Here is a 26,049-nt window from a genome sequence, read left to right on the forward strand (position 1 = left end):
GAAAATAGTAGAAATTTTAAAAAGCCTGGAATGAGTAGGTGTGTCTAAACTTTTGACTGGTACTGTTTATATATTTACAGTATAATTTGTTAAAACTTGATAGATATTTGCGTTAAAGAAGCCCTCCATGTCTACCAATAAATACCATATAAGTGATCGACAGTCCAGAAAAAAACATGATCATGGATCTACCTGACAATCTGCTTTAGTTCTCTGATAACAAGAAGCTCTTTTGTAGATCAGTGATGTCACAGGTGGTACCATGTTGAATATTAGCCCAGGTAGCAGCACCAGGAAATGAGAGACTCTTTTAGCTGACAAACATTTGAATGATTAGCCCCTGCATTTGAGTGATAAGACCTGCAGCACACCATTTAATTTGTGGTGGAGATGAGTGGTCCCCAAAACAACAGTACAAGCACATAAGGATGTATGATGTTATATGATACATATGAAGGTAGTTAGAGAAATGTGTGTCATCAATAGGTATTAATATTGTTCTTTTCATTGGAATAAATGCTTGTCAGACATTACACCAAAGAACCGTTAAAATTTCATAAAATCTCGCGAGAAGACATTCACGACTTCTACTCCCAGAATGCTCTTTTCTACCTCTTCCCTTCCGCGGCCTGAGAAAGTAAGTGAACAGATATACAAACGGGTCCGAAAATCCATCTAATCGCTTCAATATCTACGGCATCCCGACTCTTTAAATGTTTAATTTACATGTATTCCAACTACTACCAAGAAACGTCGGCGTTCATGCTTGTATCTTTTCAAGAAAATATTGTAGTATTGGGGATTTTCTTGGCCCCATGTAGCACGCCGGTTTACAGCTTACCTTTGCAACCAACAAGAACGTCCTACGACTGAATCCGTATAAAAAATGCATTGTCGTATTGATGTAGTTATGTGATTTATTCGTATTTGTTTGTAACTAAAGCAGAAACGTTCTAGTTATACTAACGTTAGCTAAGTAACACGTAGCGCATCCTCCAGTATGTCGGATTTGTTTTCTCAAACAACCCACTGACACGTTCGCGGATTAGGGCACCGGTCTGTTACGAACTAACAAACATGTTATCGTTTGCAGATCTCTGAAAATGGTCCGCTATTCGCTCGACCCCGAGAACCCGACTAAGTGTGAGTATCTACCGGGCTGTGATTGTATCCCTGGCTTCATTCATTGGCTAGGTCGCTAATGCTAGCTCGGTACTATCCTCTGGCAGCGTGCATGGTTAAGTCTTAACGGACCTTGCAATTACCCATGATATTAAGTCAAACGTACCCATATGCAGTGGTTGTAATGATGACTTTCTTAGGACACCTTTGGATTACCCATGAAAATAAATATGAATGAGGCTGAGCAACCGCATGTTCGTAAACTTATCATTGTTTAATCACCATACTTGTTTTGTGACCTCACTAATTATCGCTGGATTCCCCCCACACACAGCATGCAAGTCGAGGGGCTCTAATCTCCGGGTTCACTTCAAGGTAAGGCGTTGTCAGTGACACGAAGTTGATTTCTGTCTGGTTACTGTAGTTCTATCAATGTGGTAGTTACGTTTGGTGGTAATTGGTAGACATAAATAAGTACAGATTTAGGTGTGGTGCATTGCTATGATGATAACATTGGAGACCTTTGGAATCAAATGTGACAATATCTAACAAATAACTGAGCAATTTTGCATCCATGCCTTTTGGACCAAATGTTATAACATGTTATTTATATATGTAATGACTACTATTGATTTTTAAAAACATTTTCTCCATCAGAACACCCGTGAGACAGCTCAGGCCATCAAAGGCATGCACATCCGCAAGGCCACCAAGTACCTGAAGGATGTTACCGTCAAGCATCAGTGTGTTCCCTTCCGCCGCTACAATGGGGGTGTTGGCAGGTGTGCCCAGGTGAGCTTCAGTTATAGTTGACCTAGCCTTGATTGAAATGGCTTTAGGGGAGACTGCTTGGTATCTTTATGAGAATGTTAACTCTTTCCTGTGTTTCCCATTTTAAAGTATTGGGATTTTAAGTTATAAAATTGCCTTTTTAAATGTGCATTTGAGACTGGTACAAAATGCCTGACAATATTTCTGGCATCAGAAATTGTGAAAAGGTGTCAGACCTTGTACTTGTATGTTTTTTAAATGCGTGCCTGAATGAAATGGTTGCAGTGATGACTTTCTTAGGACACCTTTGGATTACCCATGAAAAGAAACATGAATGAGGCTGAGCAACCACACATTTGCACTTATGCCTACCTTAATCTGTCCCTATGTGGACCAGAAATGGGGGTCACTTAATCTGGCCCAGTCTGGTATGCACAACTGAAAACCTTTCTTCTGCAGGCCAAGCAGTTTGACTGGACACAGGGACGTTGGCCCAAGAAGAGTGCGGAGTTCCTTCTCCACATGCTGAAGAACGCTGAGAGCAACGCTGAGCTTAAGGTAAGGTTGCGTTATTTGCTAGACCTGAGATTTATTGTGCCATGCCTGTAGTGGAGAGTTACTTTTTTCATGGCTTTCTCTTGTCCCTCTGCTGTAGACATGGTGAGCAATGTGTTTGGACCATGGCATCTCAATAAAATCAGTATTGAATCTTAATACATATAGAATCACAATACATGTTGCATCGGCACCTAAAGTATAGTGATAATATCGTATTGTGAAGTTCTTGGCAATTCCTAGCCCTAGTGGAGAGATGGGTGAAAGTATGATATCAAACTTGTAGCAAAGTCTGCATGTTTGGGATTTGTTTTATTTGTGTTCAAGCTGTGTAATGTACACAATTCATGATTTCAATTACCGTTAACCATGAAAATGATCTTGGAATTGAGTTGTCATGATTCTTGTATGACAATCTAATTTGGTATGCATTAAGTACTGTATATTTCTGACAACTAAGTGGATGATTTACTTGTTGACCGGTTTGTCTTTGCTCTATTCTGACAGGGTCTGGATGTAGACTCCCTGGTGATCGAGCACATCCAAGTGAACAAGGCCCCCAAGATGCGCAGACGCACATACCGTGCCCACGGTCGCATCAACCCCTACATGAGCTCACCATGCCACATTGAGATGATCCTCACAGAGAAGGAGCAGATTGTTCCCAAACCAGAGGAGGAGGTCGCCACTAAGAAAAAGGTGCACACGCGCCAAAGCCTTTTGCACAATTTGTACAGTATCTTTTTCATAATATTTACTCTTCCACATTTCTCATGTAAAATCAGCGTCATTAGAAGGAACAACAGTTCAGCAGATTGGAACAAAATGGTTTCCTAAATCATGAAGTCTTATCAGACCTTACCATTATGGTTTTTATACATTCCTGTATGAGATGGTTGCAATGATGACTTTCTTAGGACACCTTTGGATTACCCATGAAAAGAAATGTGAATGAGGCTGAGCAACCACACATTTACATTTTTCATTCTGTTCGTATGTGGGTATTATCAGAATTGGTATGGTGTATATGTTGGTCTGACATGCTTTTTCCTGCAGGTTTCTCAGAAGAAGCTGAAGAAGCAGAAACTCATGGCACGGGAGTAAATGTAAATAAAATGGAACCATTCTTACCAAAAAAGTCTAATGCTTCATTACTTAATGAGTGTATTTGGAAATTCCCTACTGCTCATGTAAAATGTTAAAATCTAATATTCCATATCAAAGCAAATGGTTTCAAACCAACCGACATAAGTGGACAATGCTGTTCAGATACAGTTTGTTACTTGCTGAAATGTCACAGCCTTATAAGAGATGAAGCCATTGTAAAATTCTATAACAACCATGGGATGCATATGGTGAAATCAAGTATTTGTCACTAGTGACTAATGCAGTCTTATTCATAAGAGTGGCAGATGGATATGTAAAGATGGCAGTGACGGAGTACACGATAGACAAACATGGCACATATTTCAGGAACCATCTCAAGCATTTTAGGCCAGGGCTGTGCACATGAAGGAGCAAAGTATGCTTTTGACTTAATGTCTGTTACGCACGCCTCTATGAAGAGGGAACGCAACACCCTGCTACAACTAAACTCTCCGTGAAGAGAAAAAGGTATGGACTGTAGATGCAAGTAAGAATGACAACAGGCAGAATGTGGTACCGTTTACAAGGACTGTATTCCTTTACACAGTAATATGGGGAAAAGGGTCTGGACGGAACCAAAGCAAAGAAAGTACGGGTATATGTATGCCCGCGGGCCTCTTGCCTAGGCACTCCCTAGGTGCCTTCCACCCTGGGAACAAATGAAACAGAATATTAAACAATTTCACAAACAAACCAAGAAACAGTTTATTTGATGTCCTTTATCTGAGCAACAAACTCACAAAACATACCAACTCCCAGCAAAATCTCTGCAATGACCTCCCAGCAAATCTCTAGCAAAATCTCTGCAATGACCTCCCAGCAAATCTCTTCCTCCTGAACAGAACACTGGCTTTTATATAGCTTCTGAAGGAATGGGTAATTGGAGACAGCTGCGTCTTGACGAGGGGGCGGGGTCAGCTCTCCAATTAGCCATGGAGTCGACCAATCAGCTGCTTGAGGGATTTCAAGAAGCCATTTCCTGAAATAAACACATGCAAATACACAAACTACAACACATAAACTGGGGAACGTAACACGCCCACCACAAAAATTGCAAACCTGACCTGATTTTCGGCAATGGACCTACACAATCAATTATCACTCTTTCAAACGGTTCCCCCACCACAGGAATCGGGCAGAGTGGCGCTCGTGGAACTGTTTGATTCACTTTCCCAGTGAGTTGACATATGTGACATGTTTTACAAAATTGGACTACGTCAGACTTCAAACCTGGCCAGAAGAAATGACGAAGGACCTGGTTATAAGTCTTTGTGATCCCCAAGTGTCCAGACCACGCCTGGTCATGGGCGAGTGACAGCACCTGCTGTCGGATCGGTGTAGGAACAACCACTTGACACACTTCACTCCAGTCATTAATGGTGTCATGAGATGCCCATTTCCGCATCAAAACTCCTGCTTCCATAAAGTAGGCGGTCTCTAGTTTTAGCTTCCTCAATGGAAATTACCGAAGCAAAACACTTGCGAAGACTGATGTCTTCTTTTTGACATTCAATCACCTCGGGGGTGACAGACAAAAGAATGCCATGTAATTGGGGCACGGTTTCGTTTTCCCCTGCCTTAGTTTTTACGGGGGTAAAAACTGTCGGCATTGCAGAAGGCATACTCTGCATTGTCTTCTACCTCAACGTTCTCAAAAATGGAACTAGCCAAATCCACCACATCTCCTAGCTTGCGAGATTGTGCCCTCGTTAACACACAAGCAGGAAAAACATGTGGAAATGCTTGAACCAATTTCTCATCTGTAGTTCTGATTTCTGGATTGTCTACTACCTCTAACACAGGAGTGACATTACCACCAGCAATATCATTCCCTAGTAGCAATGTGACTCCTGATACTGGCAGTGTAGACACTACACCAACACGGAAACATCCTGATACCAAGTCTGACACTAAGTGGACCCAGTGTAATGGTACAGGTACGGTTTTTGTCTCTATCCCCTGTAATATGACATGCGAGCCACAATACGTTTCAGGAGACCAGGGTAAAGTATCAGTAACGATTACTGACTGCGCCGCCCGGTGTCTCGTAGGATTTGGATAGGCTTTTGATCAGCTTGTTCTCCTGTTAAGGAAACACAACCGGCAGAGATAAACGGAGCATAGACAGGATCCAGTTTCTCAAATGCTGAATCAATAACTCGATCCAAGGGACGAGCCAAAGACTTGACTAATCCCAAACTTTTCATTTTTGGGGACGGTGACAGGGACTGTTTCGGTTTATTTTTCAAAACTGGACACTCCGCAATCAGGTGACCCTTTTGGTGACAGTAAAAACAGTCACGGATTTCATGAAAAGGCTTAGGGTTGTCAGAGGAAAAGCGACCTGAACGAGGAACTGATGACGTAATCGTCCGGCCTTCAAAATGTGGTGCACCAAAGACAGTCTTGTGTGTCAAAGCGTACTCATCTGCCAACACTGCTGCTTGGGCCAATGTCACCACTTTCTGTTCATTTAAATGTACTACAATTCTATCTGGGAGGTTGCTTTTAAAGTCCTTCAACAGCATCAACTCCCGAATATCAGCAAAGGTGTTAGCTTTGCTGGCTGAACACCAGCGACTAAACAGAGACTCTTTGTCCCTAGCAAATTCAACAAATGTACGGTGAGATGTTTTTCTGTGGTTCCTGAAGCGCTGCCTATAAGCTTCAGGCACCAACTCATAAGCCGGCAACACAGTAGTTTTAACTGTATTGTAGTGTAAGCTGTCTTCCAGAGAGAGAGCAGCTACTACTTCCTGGGCTTTCCCAGACAATTTACATTGTAACAGGAGCAACCAAACCTCGAGTGGCCAATGCAGCGCAGCGGCCACACGCTCAAACGCAGAGAAATAAGAATCAACTTCCGACTCTCGGAATGGAGGGACTAAAGATATGTTTTTACTCACATCGAAGTGGGTTTGATGATGAGCAGCTTGTGGAGTCGCACTGGAGCCAGCGTCTAGCTCCAGTTGTCGGATCCTCACCTCCTTGTCAGCTTCTATTTTCCTAATTTCAAGTTCAAAATGCATCTGTCTCTCTATATCTTTTTGCTCCATTTCTAACCGAGCCAGCCTCACCTTCAGCCTCGCAGTCCCATCTGAACGACCCGAAGCAGAAGATAAAGGATCAAATCGGGGCAATGTAAAAGGGGTACGAGGAACCCCTTCCTCCGCCCTGTCCTCCGACTTGGCATCAGAAGGTCTACCCGTCTCCTCTCCTTGCAATGAGAGAATCCGTTCTCTCACTAAACCCTCCCTGACTAGCACCAAAAGCTCAGCCTTTAGGACTTTCTCAGGGACAACAAATCCATAATGGTCAGCTATAGCTATAAGGTCTACTTTACGAAACCTCACCAAACAATCAATAGAGGGCGCTTCAAAAAACTTGGAGATGGCTGATGCAGCCATCTTATGCAATGTAGTCTCCTGAACACACTAACTAAACAAGTCATCCAAACTCACAACCTACCATCACACCTCAATCACTAACCACAGAGAGCTCAGAGCAGCAGGGTCCGGTGGATTTAATGGAAAAATCCCGGATGAGCCCCCATTATGTTACGCACGCCTCTATGAAGAGGGAACGTAACAGTCTACACTTGGTGGTGCCAATGTCCAGATTTGAGCCCTACACAGGATGTAGGCCTCAACAGGATTAACCATGGCAACATTTTAGTACTATTCGAATAATAGTCACTTGGAAGGGTCACTTCACCTGAGTTAACATCTGCCTGTTTGAATAGGCCTAAATCATGAAAGGAGTTTGTCTACAAATAGTTTTCAATCGAATGCTAGTTACAAACTGCTTAGTCAAGACCGCCAACAGAGGGCAGGTGTAGCCTACTCAAATCTGAGAACAGGTCTGGTCTGCTTTCAGTACAAAAAATATTGCAATGTTGAATTAAATGTAAACAGTGCTGTTCTGAACGACACGTTGAAAAACGGGGAGATGTTGGTTGGATAACGCTGCAAGCGTACATGTCTAGGGTGTAGGCCTAATTATTAGTCCAAATGTTCTGTTTTGCAAATTATTGGACAAATTCAAGTCTCCCTGTTTCTTCCAGTTATACATACACCTGTTCAAGAATGTTTTAGGGGAACGTGTAGTTCAGGACAAACTATTATGCTGCGCAATGTGCAAGTGGAGTAGCTTACCGCTTTCTCCCCTGGTTGATAGTTTGTCACTCAGACCACTGTGCCACTCGGGAGCCTACGGCACTGCATCTCAGTGCTAGAGGTGTCACTACAGACCCTGGTTCGATTCCAGGCTGTATCACAACCAGCCGTGATTGGGAGTCCTATAGGGCGGCACACAATTGGCCCAGCGTGGTTAGGGTTTGGCCGGGGTAGGCTGTCATTGGAAATATGTACTTAACTGACTTGCCTGATTAAATAAAAATAATTTGCCAAACTCACCTGGAGCCCTATGTCTGAATCAGTGGCAGATTAGGGAGTAAATGTTATAAGGGTTACCTCCATGGAGAAGATCGGAACACTGAAATAAATGTATGGCCGTTCCTTAAGAAAAATATATATTCACCTTATGTTCACCTAAACCGTCCTTGAATGCTTGAGAAAAGTTACCCATATATTCCAAATAATAATTAAACAAAGTGGAAGGCAGAGAATGCCTACAGTTTACCCTCACTTACTGGACAGATCACCAGCCTTAGATATGTAGTTGTAGACACTTCGTCCTGTACGAATTAGAGTTAGACTCAGCTTAAAATTCAAGCTTTAACTGCTGGCTACTCTTCTTTCATTGCTTAACCCAACAAGACAAGGTCAGAAGTGTTACCTCAAAAGCTGTCTGCGTTTAAACATCTATTGTACAGAAAGTGAATCGCTTAATCAATTGATAGAAGCATAATTAGATTACTTCTCAAGCGAAATCCATTTGTCTCGTAGGCTATAGGTTTAGCTCAGCCTCAATGTCAGAGAAACAAAACAATATACAGTGCATACGGAGAGTATTCAGACCCCTTGACTTTCTCCACATTTTGTTACTTTACAGCCTTATTCTAAAATGGATTAATTTGTTTTTATTCCTGAACAATCTACACACAATACCCCATAATGACAAAGCAAAAACAGGTTTTTGCAGCGATTACAGCCTCGAGTCTTGGGTATGACGCTACCTACTCCACCACTACCACATATCTACAGTACTAAATCCATGTGTATGTATAGTGCGTATGTTATCGTATGTGTGTCTGTGCCAATGTTTGTGTTTCTTTTTATTTATTTCACCTTTATTTGACCAGGTAGGCTAGTTGAGAACAAGTTCTCATTTGCAACTGCGACCTGGCCAAGATAAAGCGTAAATAGGCCATGGTGGCGAAGTAATTACAATATAGCAATTAAACACTGGAATGGTAGATCGGCAGAAGATGAATGTGCAGGTAGAGATACTGGGGTGCAAAGGAGTAAAATAAATAAATACATACATACCAGTATGGGGATGAGGTAGGTAGATAGATGGGCTGTTTACAGATGGGCTATGTACAGGTGCAGTGATCTGTAAGCTGCTTTGACAGCTGGTGCTTAAAGCTAGTGAGGGAGATGTGAGTCTCCAGCTTCAGAGATTTTTGCAATTCGTTCCAGTCATGGGCAGCAGAGAACTGGAAGGAAAGACGACCAAAGGAGGAATTGGCTTTGGGAGTGACCAGTGAGATATACCTGCCGGAGCGCGTGCTACGAGTGGATGCTGCTATGGTGACCAGTGAGCTGAGATAAGGCGGGGCTTTACCTAGCAAAGACTTGTAGATAACCTGTAGCCAGTGGGTTTGGAGACGAGTATGAAGCGAGGGCCAACCAACGAGAGCGTACAGGTCACAATGGTGGGTAGTGTATGGGGCTTTGGTGACAAAACGGATGGCACTGTGATAGACTGCATCCAGTTTGTTGAGTAGAGTGTTGGAGGCTATTTTATAGATGACATCACCAAAGTCGAGGATCGGTAGGATGGTCAGTTTTACGAGGGTATGTTTGGCAGCATGAGTGAAGGATGCTTTGTTGCGATATATGAAGCCGATTCTAGATTTAATTTTGGATTGGAGATGCTTAATGTGAGTCTGGAAGGAGAGTTTACAGTCTAACCAGACACCCAGGTATTTGTAGTTGTCCACGTATTCTAAGTCAGAGCGGTCCAGAGTAGTGATGCTGGACTGGCGAGCAGGTGCGGGCAGCGATAGATTGAAAAGCATGCATTTAGTTTTACTTGCGTTTAAGAGCAGTTGGAGGCCACGGAAGGAGAGTTGTATGGCATTGAAGCTCATCTGGAGGTTAGTTAACACAGTGTCCAAGGAGGGGCCAGAAGTATACAGAATGGTATCGTCTCCGGAGAGGTGGATCAGAGAATCACCAGCAGCAAGAGCAACATCATTGATGTATACAGAGAAGAGAGTCGGCCCAAGAATTGAACCCTGTGGCACACCCATAGAGACTGTCAGTGGTCCAGACAACAGGCCCTCCGATTTGACACACTGAACTCTATCAGAGAAGGAGTTGGTAAACCAGGCGAGGCAGTCATTTGAGAAACCAAGGCTGTCGAGTCTGCTAGTAAGAATGTTGTGATTGACAGAGTCGAAAGCCGTGGTCAGGTCGATGAATACAGTAATGTCTCTCATCGATGGCGGTTATGATGTCGTTTAGAACCTTGAGCGTGGCTGAGCTGACCAGCTCTGAAACCAGATTGCATAGCGGAGAAGGTATGGTGGGATTCGAAATGGTCAGTAATCCGTTTTTTTGTTGTTGAATTTTACCCCCTTTTCTCCCCAATTTCGTAGTGTCCCATTGTTGTAGTAGCTACTATCTTGTCTCATCGCTACAACTCCCGTATGGGCTCGGGAGAGACGAAGGTTGAAAGTCATGCGTCCTCCGATACACCACCCAACCAAGCCGCACTGCTTCTTAACACAGTGTGCATCCAACCCGGAAGCCAGCCGCACCAAGGAAACACCGGAGGAAACACTGTGCACCTGGCAACCTTGGTTAGCGCGCGCTGCGCCCGGCCCGCCACAGGAGTCGCTGGTGTGCGATGAGACAAGGACATCCCTACCGACCAAGCCCTCCCTAACCCGGACGACGCTAGGCCAATTGTGCGTCGCGCAACGGACCACCCGGTCGCGGCCGGTTACGACAGAGCCTGGCCACGAACCCAGCGCCCTTAACCACTGCTCCACCCTAGAGGCCAGTAATCTGTTTGTTAACTTGGCTTTCGAAGACCTTAGAAAGACAGGGTAGGATAGATATACAGTGCGGCAAAAAAGTATTTAGTCAGCCACCAATTGTGCAAGTTCTCCCACTTAAAAAGATGAGAGGCCTGTAATTTTCATCATAGGTAGACTTCAACTATGACAGACAAAATAAGCTGTAGAGAAATGCTTATTGAAATGCTCAATTATAGTGGATTTATCGGTGGTGACAATGTTTCCTAGCCTCAGAGCAGTGGGCAGCTGGGAGGAGGTGCTCTTATTCTCCATGGACTTTACAGCGTCCCAGAACTTTTTTGAGTTTCTGTTTGAAAAAGCTTGCCTTAGCTTTTCTAACTGCCTGTGTATATTTGTTCCTAACTTCCCTGAAAAGTTGCATATCACGGGGGCTATTCGATGCTAATGCAGAATGCCACATTATGTTTTTGTGCTGGTCAAGGGCAGATAGGTCTGGCGTGAACCAAGGACTATATCTATTCCTAGTTCAAAATTTTTTGAGAGGGGCATGCTTATTTAAGATGGTGAGGAAGGCACTTTTAAAGAATAGCCAGGCATCATCTACTGACGGGATGAGGTCAATGTCATTCCAGGATACCCCGGCCAGGTCGATTAGAAAGGCCTGCTCGCAGAAGTGTTTCAGGGAGCGTTTGACAGTGATGAGGGGTGGTCATTTGGTCGCAGACCCATTACGGATGCAGGCAATCAGGCAGTGATCTCTGAGATCTTGATTGAAAACAGCAGAGGTGTATTTGGAGGGCGAATTAGTTAGGATGACATCTATGAGGGTGCCCGTGTTTACTGATTTGGGGTTGTACCTGATAGGTTCATTCAAATCAAATCAAATTGATTTATATAGCCCTTTGTACAGCAGCTGATATCTCAAAGTGCTGTACAGAAACCCAGCCTAAAACCCCAAACAGCAAGCAATACAGGTGTAGAAGCATTGATAATTTGTGTGAGATTGAGGGCATCAAGCTTAGTTTGTAGGATGGCCGGGGTGTTAAGCATGTCCCAGTTTAGGACACCTAGTAGCACAAGCTCAGAAGATAGATGGGGGGCAATCAGTTCACATATAGTATCGAGGGCACAGCTGGGGGCAGAGGGAGGTCTATAGCAAGCGGCAACAGTGAGAGACTTGTTTCTGGAAAGGTGAATTTTTAGAAGTAGAAGCTCAAATTGTTTGGGTACAGACTTAGAAAGTAATACAGAACTCTGCAGGCTATCTTTGTAGTAGATTGCAACACCGCCCCCTTTGGCAGTTCTATCTTGGTGGAAAACGTTATAGTTAGCAATGGAGATGTCAGGGTTTTTGGTGGTTTTCCTAAGCCAGGATACAGACACAGCTAAGACATCTGGGTTGGCAGTGTGCTAAAGCAGTGAGTGAAACAAATTTAGGGAGTAGGCTTCTAATGTTAACATGCATGAAACCAAGGCTTTTACATTTACAGAAGTCAACAAATGAGAGCACCTGGGGGGTGGGAGGCGAGCTAGGCACTGCAGGACCTGGATTAACCTCCACATCACCAGAGGAGAAGTAGGATAAGGGTACGGCTAAAGACTATACGAACTGGCCGTCTAGCACGTTCAGAACAGAGAGTAAAAGGAGCAGGTTTCTGGGCACGATAGCATAGATTCAAGGCATAGTGTACAGACAAAGGTAAGGTAGGATGTGAGTACATTGGAGGTAAACCTAGGCATTGACTAATAAAGAGAGAGATATAATATAATAATATATTAATGATATATGACATTTAGATATAGTCTCTAGAGATGTTTAAACCAGGGGATGTCATTGCATATGTTTAGCAGTTAGCAGACCAGGTTAGCAAGCAAGCAGATAGCAGGGGCTAGAAAGTTAGCCTTTGGGGGGGCATCGCGATGGGGGTAAGTCTGTTTTTGCCTCTTCGTGCGGTGACGTCGATAGACCAGTCGTGGAATTAGTAGGGTTCCAAGTAGCTCTAGGTAGCTAGCAGGCCGATATTGTAGCCCAGGAGTATGCGTCGGTGGTAGCACAGGAGCCCTGGCCGGGCTAGCTTCAAGCTAAATTGGTGCTTGCTCTGGGATGGAAACGCTAGCCAGGAGTAGTCATCCAGGATTGCGGTTAGCTAATTGTGAAGATCCAGATGAAATGGTCAGTTTGCGGGAGGAATCCGGGGATAAAAATAACAGGTCCGTTATGCTCTGGTTAGAGTCACATTGTTCGAACTGGCGAGAGCTTTCCGAGCTGAAGGTTAGCTGATGACCGCTGGCAATGGTTTGCTGACTGATATCTGGTAGTTAGCTGGCTAGCTTCAGTTGAGGGATTCCAGATCCGAAGTAAATATAAATACTTTAGGAAAAAAAGCAGATCCACTCCACATTGGGTGAGGCGGGTTGCAGGAGAGTATTTAGATGATGAGGTTTAGCAAAATATTTTAAAGGATATGCGCCGAAAAATATGTAAAACGATATATACAAGGGACAGGACAAGGACGTCTGACTGCTACGCCATCTTGGATCAAATACTGCTTCACAGTCCCCGCTGTTCCATAAGGTGTTTTATTTATTTTCAATCTAATTTTACTGCTTGCGCCAGTTGATGTGGAGTAGAGTTCCATGTAGTCATGGCTCTATGTACAGTCGTGGCCAAATGTTTTGAGAATGACACAAATATTAATTTCCACAAAGTTTGCTGATTCAGTTTCTAGATATTTTTGTCAGATGTTACTATGAAATACTGAAGTATAATTACATGCATTTCATAAGTGCCAAAGGCTTTTATTGACAATTACATGAAGTTGATGCAAAGAGTAAATATTTGCAGTGTTGACCCTTCTTTTTCAAGACCTCTGCAATCTGCCCTGGCATGCTGTCAATTAACTTCTGGGCCAGATCCTGACTGATGGCAGCCCATTCTTGCATAATCAATGCTTGGAGTTTGTCAGAATTTGTGGGTTTTTGTTTTTCCACCCACCTCTTGAGGATTGACCACAAGTTCTCAATGGGATTAAGGTCTGGAGAGTTTCCTGGCCATGGACCCAAAATATCAATGTTTTGTTCCCCGAACCACTTAGTTATCACTTTTGCCTTATGGCAAGGTGCTCCATTATGCTGGAAAAAGCATTGTTCGTCACCAAACTGTTCCTGGATGGTTGGAAGAAGTTGCTCCCGGAGGATGTGTTGGTACCATTCTTTATACATGGCTGTGTTCTTAGGCAAAATTGTGAGGGAGCCCACTCCCTTAGCTGAGAAGCAACCCCACACACAAATGGTCTCAGGATGCTTTACTGTTGGCATGACACAGGACTGATGGTAGCGCTCACCTTGTCTTCTCCGGACAAGTTTTTTTTCCGGATGCCCCAAACAATCGGAAAGGGGATTCATCAGAAAAATTACTTTACCCCAGTCCTCAGCAGTCCAATCACTGTACCTTTTGCAGAATATCAGTCTGTCCCTGATGTTTTTCCTGGAGAGAAGTGGCTTCTCTGCTGCCCTTCTTGACACCAGGCCATCCTCCAAAAGTCTTTGCCTCACTGTGTGTGCAGATGCACTCACACCTGCCTGCTGCCATTCCTGAGAGAGCACTGTACTGGTGGTTCCCCGATCCCACAGCTAGATCAACTTTAGGAGACGGTCCTGGTGCTTGCTGGACTTTCTCGGGCGCTCTGAAGCCTTCTTCACAACAATTGAACTGCTCTCCTTGAAGTTCTTGATGATTCGGCCCAGCTCATGGTGCAGCACTTCTTTCGGATCCATGGACTTCCGATTGACATGGTCTCCGATCGCAGCCCTCAGTTCTCGTCACCGGTTCTGGAAGGCGTTCTGCACCCTCATTGGGTCATTGGCCAGCCTGTCATCCCCAGTCTAACGGCCAGTTGGAGTGAGCCAATCACCACCTGGGGCCAGCAACGTGTGTGGGTGGAATACACCCGCAACACCCTACCCTGCTCGGCCACTGGTCTCTTGCCCTTTGAGTGTTCCTTGGGATATCAGCCCCCACTCTTCCCTGAGCAAGAGGAAGAAGTCAGAATACCCTCTGCTCAGATGTTCGTCCGCCGCTGTCGTCGTACCTGGAAGAGAGCCCGGTCCGCTCTTCTCAAGACCATCTCCAGATATTACTGACCTCTTTCTGCCCTTGACCTGCCCCGTGTTAAAATAAACCTTCTGAGATTCTAACTATCCACTTCCTGTGTCTGCATCTGGGTCTTATCCTGAGTCGTGATAATTTCCTTTAATAAAAGGTAGGCCTATGGCATACATACGCCTTCATACCCCCTAAATTCGAGTGTTGGATATAACCTAACATCCCTTCACTGATATGGAATGGTGGGTGGAGAAATTGACCAAAATCTAAAGTCTAATTTCATCTTTCAAACAGGTAGGCCTACCTCTTATTTCTTAAATAGGAAGAAATAGGCTCCAACACAAAGCCCTCTTGTTGTTAGTAAAGTTTAATTAAAATGAAGACATTTAAATGAATTATGCCTACTCAAATGTGCCTAATTTCAGCACCATGAGCTGCCGTTTCCCGATTGATTGCGCTGAGGCTGCTGCTTCAAGTTTCAGCCACACAATGTAAGTTACTCGAATCTGGCTTATTGTGAAGTCAATAACTCTGATACATACATTATGGGCAAGAAACATACTGTTTTTAATCAAATCAATTATAGTAGCAAGCTATTAAAATGTATCTCCGGTCCTTCCGATCTTCGCGCGCTCCTCAAACTGAACATAGTATTTTGTAACGCTATTCAACTCTTAGGTCTGTAACCTGATGGTTTTCTGTTCTACCTGATAATTAATTGCACCCACCTAAATCAGTCCCTGTTTAAAGGGGAAGAATGAAAAAACGCAGTTGAACTGACTTCGACGTGCAGAGTTGAGTTCGAAGGGGCTATAGGCTAGTCCGCCCGCGCAACGTTTAGGGAAGAAGCCTTTGAGTCTCCTGTACTGCCACGGTAGGCCTACACAGCACATCCATTGGTTAGGCAGCACACAAACATGCTTATGATCAGCAAGAGCCGAGCGGGAATCAGAGTTGGAATTTCCATTACAGTGTGTAATGCATCCTAGTTTTATTTATACTATCCCACAAATATACCTTTGCCCCGTGCTTTTCCGAGAATGCACTTTGTAGCCTATAAGGCTATGGATCATTTGATTGAGCTCACACTAAATAGCCTATCGGTGCACTTGATATTACGTGCTCAGCGGAGAATCAGAGGTGAGGGGCGGCATCGGACACAAATGGATATTTAGCCCAATAAGCAACTAATTCTAAAACTAACTCTAAAATGAGAAATATTGAAATGTCATAAAGTACAAATTACATGAATCTCCACTGGACTAGATTGAAAAAATATGAATCCCTCCCCATGACTGAAATTGAAAAAGCATGACCCTCCCCCATTTCCCCCAGGTAAAAACATTATGTTAATCTCGATCCATTCCTTAGAATAAAAATATATAATCAGTTGAGGTCCAGATTTGATAAAATGTAAAGTAATTGCTAGGAAATATTGGGGAAATTCAGCGTTTTATTAATTGCAGTATTAGAGTATACCACAGGGTGTCACTGGTGTCTTGCAATCCTTAAATCTAGTATAGGGCGCACTGTAGCCTAGACCTACTGAAACAGCGGTGATACATATACCTTTTTTTTCTCCAATGCAGAATAATAATATTGACATCCGTTGTTAAAGACTTTTAAGTCTTCAATAGCCGATTTATTTAATGGTTATTCGTGCATTGTATTTTCTCACTCAATTGATAGCCTATGCCCAGACAGCACATACCGATGCTTGAATTAAAATCAATACCAGACCGTTACCAATAAGCATTTGATAATAGTATAACCGGTGAAACAATATCCCGATAAAGACGTACAATTCTGTTGAGGATGTCATACAGAGACAAAAAGTGCCCATATGTATTTATATTAAAATAGTTAAAGTCTTGAGTGTTCTCAATATTGATCTAATTCGGCTACAAAAGCACAAACACACGCATACAGACACGTGCTACATTTGAATCCAGGAGCACATAAATGACAACGTTTGGCCTACTATTTGGCCTTGTTGAATTTATAATAGATCATGGAGTATTACCCATATTTAGGTCTATCTATGGCTTAATGCAGAGCCATATATTTAGATACATGGCTAAATGCATATCTCAATAAACTATGCAGCTTCTTTATTCATTAAAATGTTATTTGTCACATGCGCTGAATACAACAGGTGTAGTAGACCTTACAGTGAAATGCTTTAGCCTACAATTCATGTGAATGAATATGGATGGATAAACTACATTTGGATCTAGTAGTCTATGTCACATGATGAGCAACAAACTAAAACTGGACAGTTTTATCTCCATCTCTTCCTTCAAAGACTCAGTCATGGACACTCTTACTGACAGTTGTGTCTTCTTTTCGTGATGTATTGTTGTCTCTACCTTCTTGCCTGTGTGTTGTTCTCTGTGCCCAATAATGTTTGTACTATGTTGTGTTGCTACCATGTTGACGTCATGTTGCATTGCAACCATGCTGTGTTCTCGTGTGTTGCTGCCATGCTATGTTGTTGTCTTAAGTCTCTCTTTATGTAGTGTTGTGGTGTCTCTTGTCGTGATGTGTATTTTGTCCTATACTTTTATTCCTAGCTCCGTCCCGGCAGGAGGCCCTTTTGCCTTTTGGTAGGCCGTCGTTGTAAATAAAAACGTGTTCCCTAGTTTAATAAATGTTAAAAATAAAATACATTAATTAAATGAGCACATGCAGATGTCCCTTTATCTAAAAAATAGATGGAGAATGGACTCGATTGATTCGGTTCCTTTTGTGTTTAATAGCGGTTCGGAATGCAACTGTTTGAAAGTGCAAATCCAAAGCTATGATGGCCAGCCAATGAGGACACACTCCTAAATCCTGTTGGCTCTTGCACTTCACACACTGCGTACGTCACCGTCGGATTACCCAATCGCAACATAAACACCTCATCTACTTTCTGTTTACTCTCAAAGTTTTTACTTTTGCGGCGAAAGACACACGAAAGTGATGATAATGTTTTATTATCTTAAAGATCGTCTTATGCATCGGAATGAAAGGGTCGCTTTTTATTTATAGATTTCAAACATTCAACAATATCAATTTCTCTAAAGCAGTCTGCTCAAATCAACGAGGACAACTTCGGAAATTCATCCTATTTGAACAACTTCATTCCCAAGATTTACAAGGTTGAAGAAGCGGATCCCTGTAATAATAACTTTTGAATCTCTGCGAAATTAATCTGGGATTTCATTTTGCCATGTTTTAGTTTTAAAACAGGACATTTTCATTTTAGATAGACCATTTTTAAGGCGTGCACATTTTGAAGATTTGGGCTAATATAGGCCTACCCTAAAGGAAACGTGTATTGTTTTGTCTGTTGGTCGATTTGAGCAAAACTTTGCATTATTAGGCGTCTTGAGAGCGTGAGCATTGAGGATATTTTTTTGACTAAACCATCACATTTACCTAGTCTCGGTTATGTTAGCAGTGGGGCAGATGGACGGGTCCCGACAGAGCGCTTTCCTCCTAAGCACCGCACCTTTAGCGGCTCTGCATAGCATGACGGAGATGAAGACCCCACTCTACCCAGCCTACACATTATCTTCCAACGGTCCGGCCTCTTCTACCTCACCTATTGCCACCTCTCCAAACCCCGGTGGCATCCCGATGTCCTCACCGGGGATCAAAACATCCTCCGGAATGTCATCTCTCGGATCGCTCCATCAATGCATTGCGCTAGGCACACCTCATGGAATAAACGACATCCTCAGTCGTCCTTCGGTCCTTGCCCCAGGAGCTGCTGCTGCCGTTGCTGCGTCCACTTCTGCCGGCATCTTGTCAGGACTGCCCCGATTCAGTAGCTTGAGCCCCCCGCCACCCCCTGGACTCTACTTCAGCCCCAGTGCTGTGGCAGTGGCTCGCTACCCCAAGCCCTTGACAGACCTTCCAGGCAGGACCCCGATATTCTGGCCAGGAGTCATGCAAAGCCCACATTGGAGAGACGCCAGATTCGCATGTTCACCGCGTAAGTTACTCGTCCACGTTTTTGAGCTATCTGAACTTCAATTTATCGTATTTTGATGCATGATGTAGGCCTATAGCTGGAGGGGTTATTAATTATTCCCCAGTAGCCTATGATATTTCATCCTAAAAACTGAAGCAGATCTGACTTGAATGTTTAGCTGCAATGTGAATTAAAATGGACTAACAAAGGCTTATTTTATAACAGCTCAAATTAAGTTGATTGTGATATTATAATGAGAATAGCCTAACAGTAGGCCCATCCCAACATCAAATACATGTTAATAGCCTAATATTGGCATTTTATATCAATGCATAACAATAGGCGACAATTCCTTTAATGAACTAGAAGCTTTATGTTTTACATTTTCAGATCAAAATTCTATACTGCTTGACAAAGATGGAAAAAGAAAGCACACACGTCCCACCTTCTCTGGACAGCAAATATTTGCCCTAGAAAAGACTTTTGAACAAACAAAATATCTGGCTGGACCGGAGCGAGCACGACTGGCCTACTCGCTGGGAATGACAGAGAGCCAAGTAAAGGTAAGACACATTCTGAAATAGTCTTTATAAAGTCCAATAAGATGTATAATATTGTTTAATAAGTAACCTAGTTAACCTCTCACTAAGGAGGAGCACACAGGCTTCTTGCATAGTCTCTTCTACTCAATTAGAATTTGTCTCACGCTTTCCATTAATGTGCCTCATGCATTTTAGACAGTAATGTTTCTTTCGTTTCAATATTCATAAATAGATAGATATCGCCTACACTTAAAGTCGAATAACAGTTGTCAAACAAATCTAAATTAAAATGACTGTATTGCTTTTAATAATACATCTTTAAAGAATTCCCAAATAATTGTTGTCATATTCACAACTATAAATATTTCTAAAATATTAGTATGTATAACTAATAAATGAATAATACATTACACTATAATTTAACCAGACAATTTGTTAATTTATGTCATGGAAATGTGGAAATAATGGTAGCAAAGTCTTGCACAGCAGTATATAGAAAATGTGCATGTTTGCAAACAACATGGAAGGAGGCAAATTAAACCTATGTTTTCTCATTAGAAAAATATTGAGTCCCTTTTTCTGAATGCATTATTAGAATGACATACAATCTGTTGACTTCACGTGACTTAGACGTATGCCCTTTTACTTTGTCAGGGCCAAGGCTACAGTAATTATTTGTAAATGTCTGGTTGTCAATATCTTTGCAATAGAGTCATGTGTAATCATATTATTTGTTGATTTCATGTAATCAACGAATATTAACCTTTTAGGTGTGGTTTCAAAACCGAAGAACGAAATGGAGAAAACGCCACGCGGCTGAGATGGCTTCGGCAAAGAAGAAGCAGGACTCGGAGACGGAGAGGCTGAACGGGGCCTCGGAGAATGAAGAGGATGATGATGATTATAACAAGCCGTTGGACCCTAACTCAGACGACGAGAAAATAACACAATTACTGAAAAAACACAAACCAAACTCCTCACTCCTTATTAATACATCAGAAAACGACAGTTCGTAGACAGACACGGGGAAAAAATACGTTTGATGAAACATTTAATCGTGGAACTGGTGCAGGTTGTGTCCCTTTTTTCGTCAACATTTTTAAATGAATAAGTTTGCACGAGGACGGAGGATCAAAGGAATAGACGCAATTGTGTAGTCTGGAACAGTGGCCAAAACATGGACACAATTTATTGAAGTTTGAACATTACGAAGATGATACTTACATGTAAATAGAAACGTGAGTGGTATTCAATAGAAATTATATTACTGTGAATATTTATGTGTAAAAAACGTTTTTTTTGTTGTATAGAAAGCACTGCTGAGTCTCTTCCTCTTAGTTGTTCTGACGTCTGACATCGTTACAGCTTTGTCAATTGCAAAAAGCATAGCCTATATTTTCATGTTTAGTTTTGTTTTTGAAACTTGACATATACATTGCATTTCATAGTGAAGTAATAAGATCCACCTGTTTGTAGGGCCCAATTTTCAACCATTAGGGCTTCCAAAAAAATATCACAACAAGCCTAACAGGCATCCCCATTGGTTCTGTGGACTATAAGAATCTTTTTTTAATATATATATTTACAAAATAAATGGAAATGAAATTAGCCACATATTTTAAGTGTAAAGAATACCGGTTGTGACGCAATTGAAGTACATTTGTAAAATAAATGCACATTGTGTGTTTCTATAATTGTAAAATGGTTTCCCCTCACACTTTACTTAATTTATATAATATTTTAAGTTTGTAACAGTGATTGAATCCTGCAAAAATGTGTATCGCGGGTTCATATGTAATGCACTTTTTGAAAAAAAATAAAAGGTAACGTTGCTTTACTCTGGATATACATAAAACAATGCAATTGCGTTCTTGGCAGTAATCACCTGATGGAGGACATAAAGGGGGAAAGAAGCATAGGAGGAAGCTCAAGTATTTGATTTAATTTCGTTTTATTTTATCTACCTATCAATTTCTATTTGTGCACGCTAACGAAAGACACCTGAATGTATAATATGAATATGTAAATATATCATATTTGAAGATATGATGGTTACTATTCATCTTATTTGAGGGGTTATCTTTCTTAGCAGGGCGACGTAAAGTGGTTTTCTATTTGTTTATGCAAATATTTCATATGTATGTATGATGATTATGATAATTATGATTATTATTGGTGATGATTACATTATGCCACTATGCCTTCCAAGACATGCGATGATATAGGAACATCTATTGTTGCCTATAACCAAGCTATAACAACAACAATAATGATTATTATTATTTATAATAATTTATATTTATAATAAAACTATAATAGCATCCACTCTCCAGTGCTTTTATCAAAAAATATTCTGCCCACTTTCCCTAGATTACTGAATCACAAAATATAATTTTGAATTTCCAATCGAATAAGTAAGCCTTGACCACAGAGGGTCTGACAAGTAGCCTATTGTCTTGCATTTACAGCATCGCATATCGTCGATATTAATGAATTCAAATTGTGTATCTGGCTGAAATTGTTCTTTGTGTGATGGGGTGAAGATATATTCGATGGACAGAATGTGTTTCAACAGTCACAGTTAAAACATGGCCTGAAAAGTTCATAATTCATTTATCTGGCGCGGAATCTAGAAAATTCATTTTGCAGTATCTGTGCGTCTACAGATTCGCGTGATTACATCAGCATGTTATTTAAAATTGGAAATCCCACAACCCGATGTACAAACAGATCCAGTAAATATTTCATTGATCAGATGTGGATCGAAGATGCGGCTTTCGCCAGGCATAGGAGACTCACTGTTGGTAAATACTGGATTTAAGACTTTAGTGAGCGGAGTCTGTGAATAGTGTCATCAAAATGTGTTCTTTATGATAGGTCTAGAGACAAATGCTAATTTCTAAATCTAATCTGCAGTTGTATTGTACATTTGCAATATAGTAGGCCTAATAGCAGGCCTACATCTATACAATGACAATTTTGAGAAGAAAAAAAAGTCAGTTCATGAAACTGAAAGAATACAACGATTTCTCATATAGATATGATTTCGAATGCAGAAATTGTTAGTTGCTCCAACGTAAGCCTCTAAGAAGTACTTGCTACCAGACAGAAGGACCTGTAGCTTATGGATGATACAGTACACTACTGAGGGCAGTCACGCAGTAAAAGGCATGTAGACTTGAAAGGTAGGCCTATGCGCACCAGTAGAGTCTGCTATTTGTATCATCACTTTATTCCGGGTAGGCCTTCATTGACTTTCCTAGTTAAATAAAGGTAATATATATATATATATTCCTAATAGGCTACTTGAGGCAGAATGTCAGATCAAAATAGATGTATTGAAATCCTGCAGTTGTGCTACATCTTCAAGAGAACGTGGACAGAGTGACAACTTAGTAAGCCAAAATACACTGCCACCACATTTTTAACACGATGTTGATTGATACAAGTAGACTGCAAAAGCCTACAATTATGATTTGTCTGTCTCAAACGAGAAATATTATTGTGGCATATTTAAGAACATATTTTAGAATTGAACTCCTGTGTATATTTGATGCCATTTATTAACAGCACTAGAGCATAACAGGAATGCAATAGTTCCAACCTTCATGTTTCAGTTTCACGCATGCACCTCTCCACGTATTATAGGCCTACTTTTACAGATGTCCGGTCGTGTTGGCGGAATAGTCAAATAAAAACTGCACAGGTAAACATGGTTTTATATTTTCACTGAAATTATGTCACCGTCAAATGACAATACCACGAAGACGTGAAACATCGGGGCCGTTCAAGAGTCGTCACTAGTTACCACAGCTACAAGTCATAAACCCCTCTTATTTCGACAATTTCTCTTATTAAAATGTGATTTTAAATATAAGTGGATTTAACAAGTGACATCAATAAGGCATCATAGCTTTCAACTGGATTCACCTGGTCAGTTTGTCATGGAAAGAGCAGGTGTTCTTAATGTTTTGTATAATTGGTGTATATATAAACTCAGCAAAAAAAAACGTCCTTTCACTGCCAACTGGGTTTATTTTCAGCAAACTTAACATGTCTAAATATTTGTATGAACATAACAAGATTCAACAACTGAGACATAAACTGAACAAGTTCCACAGACATGTGACTAACAGAAATGGAATAATGTGTCTCTGAACAAAGGGGGGTCAAAATAAAAAGTAACAGTAAGTATCTGGTGTGGCCACCAGCTGCATTAAGTACTGCATTACATCTCCTCCTTATGGACTGCACCAGATTTGCCAGTTCTTGCTGTGAGGTGTTACCCCAGTCTTCCACCAAGGCACCTGCAAGTTCCTGGACATTTCTGCGGGGGAATGGCCCTAGCCCTCACCCGCCGATCCAACAGGTCCCAGACGTGCTCAATGGGATTGAGATCCGGCCTCTTCGCTGGCCATGGCAGAACACTGGCATTCCTGTCTTGCAGGAAATCATGCACAGAATGAGCAGTATGGCTGGTGGCATTGTCATGCTGGAGGGGCATGTCAGGATGAGCCTGCAGGAAGGGTGCCACATGAAGGAGGAGAATGTCTTCCCTGTAACGCACAGCGTTCTGATTGCCTGCAATGACAACAAGCTCAGTCCGATGATGCTGTGACACACCGCCCCAGACCATGACGGACACTCCACCTCCAAATCAATCCCGCTCCAGAGTACAGGCCTCGGTGTAATGCTCATTCCTTCAACGATAAACGCGAATCAGACCATCTCCCCTGGTGAGACAAAACCGCGACTCGTCAGTGAAGAGCACTTTTTGCCAGTCCTGTCTGGTCCAGCGACGGTGGGTTTGTGCCCATAGGCGACGTTGTTGCCGGTGATGTCTGGTGAGGACCTACCTTACAACAGCCCTACAAGCCCTCAGTCCAGCCTCTCCCAGCCTATTGCGGACAGTCTGAGCACTGATGGAGGGATTGTGCGTTCCTGGTGTAACTCGGGCAGTTGTTGTTGCCATCCTGTACCTGTCCTGCAGGTGTGAAGTTCGGATGTACTGATCCTGTGCAGGTGTTGTTGCACGTGGTCTGCCACTGCGAGGATGATCAGCTGTCCGTCCTGTCTCCCTGTAGAGCTGTCTAGGCGTCTTACAGTACGGCCATTGCAATTTATTGCCCTGGCCACATCTGCAGTCCTCATGCCTCCTTGCAGCATACCTATGGCACATTCATGCAGATGAGCAGGGCCCTATGGCACATTCATGCAGATGAGCAGGGCCCCTGGGCATCTTTCTTTTGGTGTTTTTCAGAGTCAGTAGAAAGGCCTCATTAGTGTCCTAAGTTTTCAGAACTGTGACCTTAATTGCCTACTGTCTGTAATCTGTTAGTGTCTTAACGACCGTTTCACAGGTGCATGTTCATTAATTGTTTATGGACCATTGAACGAGCATGGGAAACAGTGTTTAAACCCTTTACAATGATCTGTGAAGTTATTTGGATTTTTACAAATTATTTATTATTATCTCTGTTGCCATGCACCTGCAAAAAGTTTGCTCAGATGTGCGAGTGCCTTTTGAATGACAAATTATCTTTGAAAGACAGAGTTTGAAAGACAGAGTCCTGAAAAAAAAAAATATATATATATATATATAAAATATATATACATCTCTCTCTCTCTCTGTATATATATATATATATACACAGTACAAGTCAAAAGTTTATATATATGTAGAAAATAGCAAAAATAAAGAAAAACCCTTGAATGAGTAGGTGTGTCCAAACTTTTGACTTGCATATATATTTGTATATATATACAGTACAAGTCAAAAGTTTGGACACACTCATTCAAGTTTTTTTTCTTGTTTTTTGCTATTTTCTATATTGTAGAATAATAATGAAGACATCAAAACGATGAAATAACACATATAGAATAATGTAGTAACCAAAACATCGTTAAACAAATCAAAATATATTTAAATTTGAGATACTTCAAGTTTGCCACCTGTCACGACTTCCGCCGAAGTCGGTCCCTCTCCTTGTTCGGGCGATGTTCGGCGGTCGACATCACCGACCTTCTAGCTATCACTGATCCATTTTTCATTTTCAATTGGTTTTGTCTTGTCTTCCTTCACACCTGATTCCAATCCCATCAATTGCATGTTGTGTATTTAATCCTCTGTTTCCCCTCATGTCCTTGTCGGATATTCTTTTATTGTATGTGATTGTGCTAGTATGTGTTGGTGTGCGACGGGTTTTGTACCCACTTTGTTATTTTTTTTATATATTTTGGTTTTTGAAGTTTGGTCAGCATTTATTAACCGACTCCGTATATACCAAGTTTGTTCTCCTGCGCCTGACTTCCCTGCCACCAACATGCACCCATTACACCACCCTTTGCCTTGATGACAGCTTTGCACACTCTTGGCATTCTCTCAACCAGCTTCATGAGGAATGTTTTTCAGTCTTGAAGGAGTTCCTACATATGCTGAGCACTTGTTGGCTGCTTTTCATTCACTCTGCGGTCCAACTCATCCAAAACCATCTCAATTGGTTTGAGGTCGGGTGATTGTGGAGGCCAGGTCATCTGATGCAGAACTCCATCACTCTCCTTCTTGGTAAAATAGCCCTTTGCACAGCCTGGAGGTGTGTTTTGAGTCATTGTCCTGTTGAAAAACAAATGATAGTCCCTCTAAGCCAAACCAGATGGGATGGCGTATCGCTGCAGA

General features: G+C 42.0%; 2 protein-coding genes and 3 non-coding genes across 5 annotated transcripts; all 5 read left to right on the top strand.

Moving 5' to 3' along the window:
* Window positions 1–580: 580 nt before the first annotated feature.
* LOC118391444 (60S ribosomal protein L17) lies at window positions 581–3,586 on the top strand. Its single transcript, XM_035782852.2, has 7 exons — window positions 581–637; window positions 1,094–1,143; window positions 1,457–1,497; window positions 1,780–1,914; window positions 2,353–2,451; window positions 2,956–3,147; window positions 3,505–3,586. Exons 2-7 carry the CDS (start codon window positions 1,104–1,106, stop codon window positions 3,550–3,552), a joined length of 555 nt encoding a protein of 184 aa, XP_035638745.1. The 5' UTR covers window positions 581–637; window positions 1,094–1,103; the 3' UTR covers window positions 3,553–3,586.
* LOC118391821 (small nucleolar RNA SNORD58) lies at window positions 1,302–1,371 on the top strand. The gene has a single exon (XR_004827217.1). It is a non-coding gene; the product is annotated as a small nucleolar RNA SNORD58 (small nucleolar RNA).
* Window positions 2,173–2,242, top strand: LOC118391819 (small nucleolar RNA SNORD58). Its single transcript, XR_004827215.1, has one exon. It is a non-coding gene; the product is annotated as a small nucleolar RNA SNORD58 (small nucleolar RNA).
* Window positions 3,345–3,414, top strand: LOC118391820 (small nucleolar RNA SNORD58). Its single transcript, XR_004827216.1, has one exon. It is a non-coding gene; the product is annotated as a small nucleolar RNA SNORD58 (small nucleolar RNA).
* Window positions 3,587–17,817: 14,231 nt separating the features above from the next.
* Window positions 17,818–21,610, top strand: LOC118391721 (homeobox protein Nkx-6.1-like). The gene is made up of 3 exons (XM_035783221.2): window positions 17,818–18,852; window positions 19,222–19,394; window positions 20,144–21,610. Exons 1-3 carry the CDS (start codon window positions 18,306–18,308, stop codon window positions 20,387–20,389), a joined length of 966 nt encoding a protein of 321 aa, XP_035639114.1. The 5' UTR covers window positions 17,818–18,305; the 3' UTR covers window positions 20,390–21,610.
* Window positions 21,611–26,049: the final 4,439 nt, after the last annotated feature.

Source organism: Oncorhynchus keta, chromosome 12 (assembly GCF_023373465.1).
Source record: "Oncorhynchus keta strain PuntledgeMale-10-30-2019 chromosome 12, Oket_V2, whole genome shotgun sequence".
Classification (NCBI taxonomy): Eukaryota; Metazoa; Chordata; class Actinopteri; order Salmoniformes; family Salmonidae; genus Oncorhynchus; species Oncorhynchus keta.

Bases quoted from the DNA above. Each gene is read 5' to 3' on its own strand.
- LOC118391721 (XM_035783221.2), top strand. From the start codon at position 18,306: ATGTTAGCAGTGGGGCAGATGGACGGGTCCCGACAGAGCGCTTTCCTC. The intron at 18,853-19,221 runs GTAAGTTACTCG...TTACATTTTCAG, and splicing joins CAGATTCGCATGTTCACCGC to ATCAAAATTCTATACTGCTT. The intron at 19,395-20,143 runs GTAAGACACATT...TTAACCTTTTAG, and splicing joins TGACAGAGAGCCAAGTAAAG to GTGTGGTTTCAAAACCGAAG.
- LOC118391444 (XM_035782852.2), top strand. From the start codon at position 1,104: ATGGTCCGCTATTCGCTCGACCCCGAGAACCCGACTAAGT. The intron at 1,144-1,456 runs GTGAGTATCTAC...CCCCACACACAG, and splicing joins CCCCGAGAACCCGACTAAGT to CATGCAAGTCGAGGGGCTCT. The intron at 1,498-1,779 runs GTAAGGCGTTGT...TTTCTCCATCAG, and splicing joins ATCTCCGGGTTCACTTCAAG to AACACCCGTGAGACAGCTCA.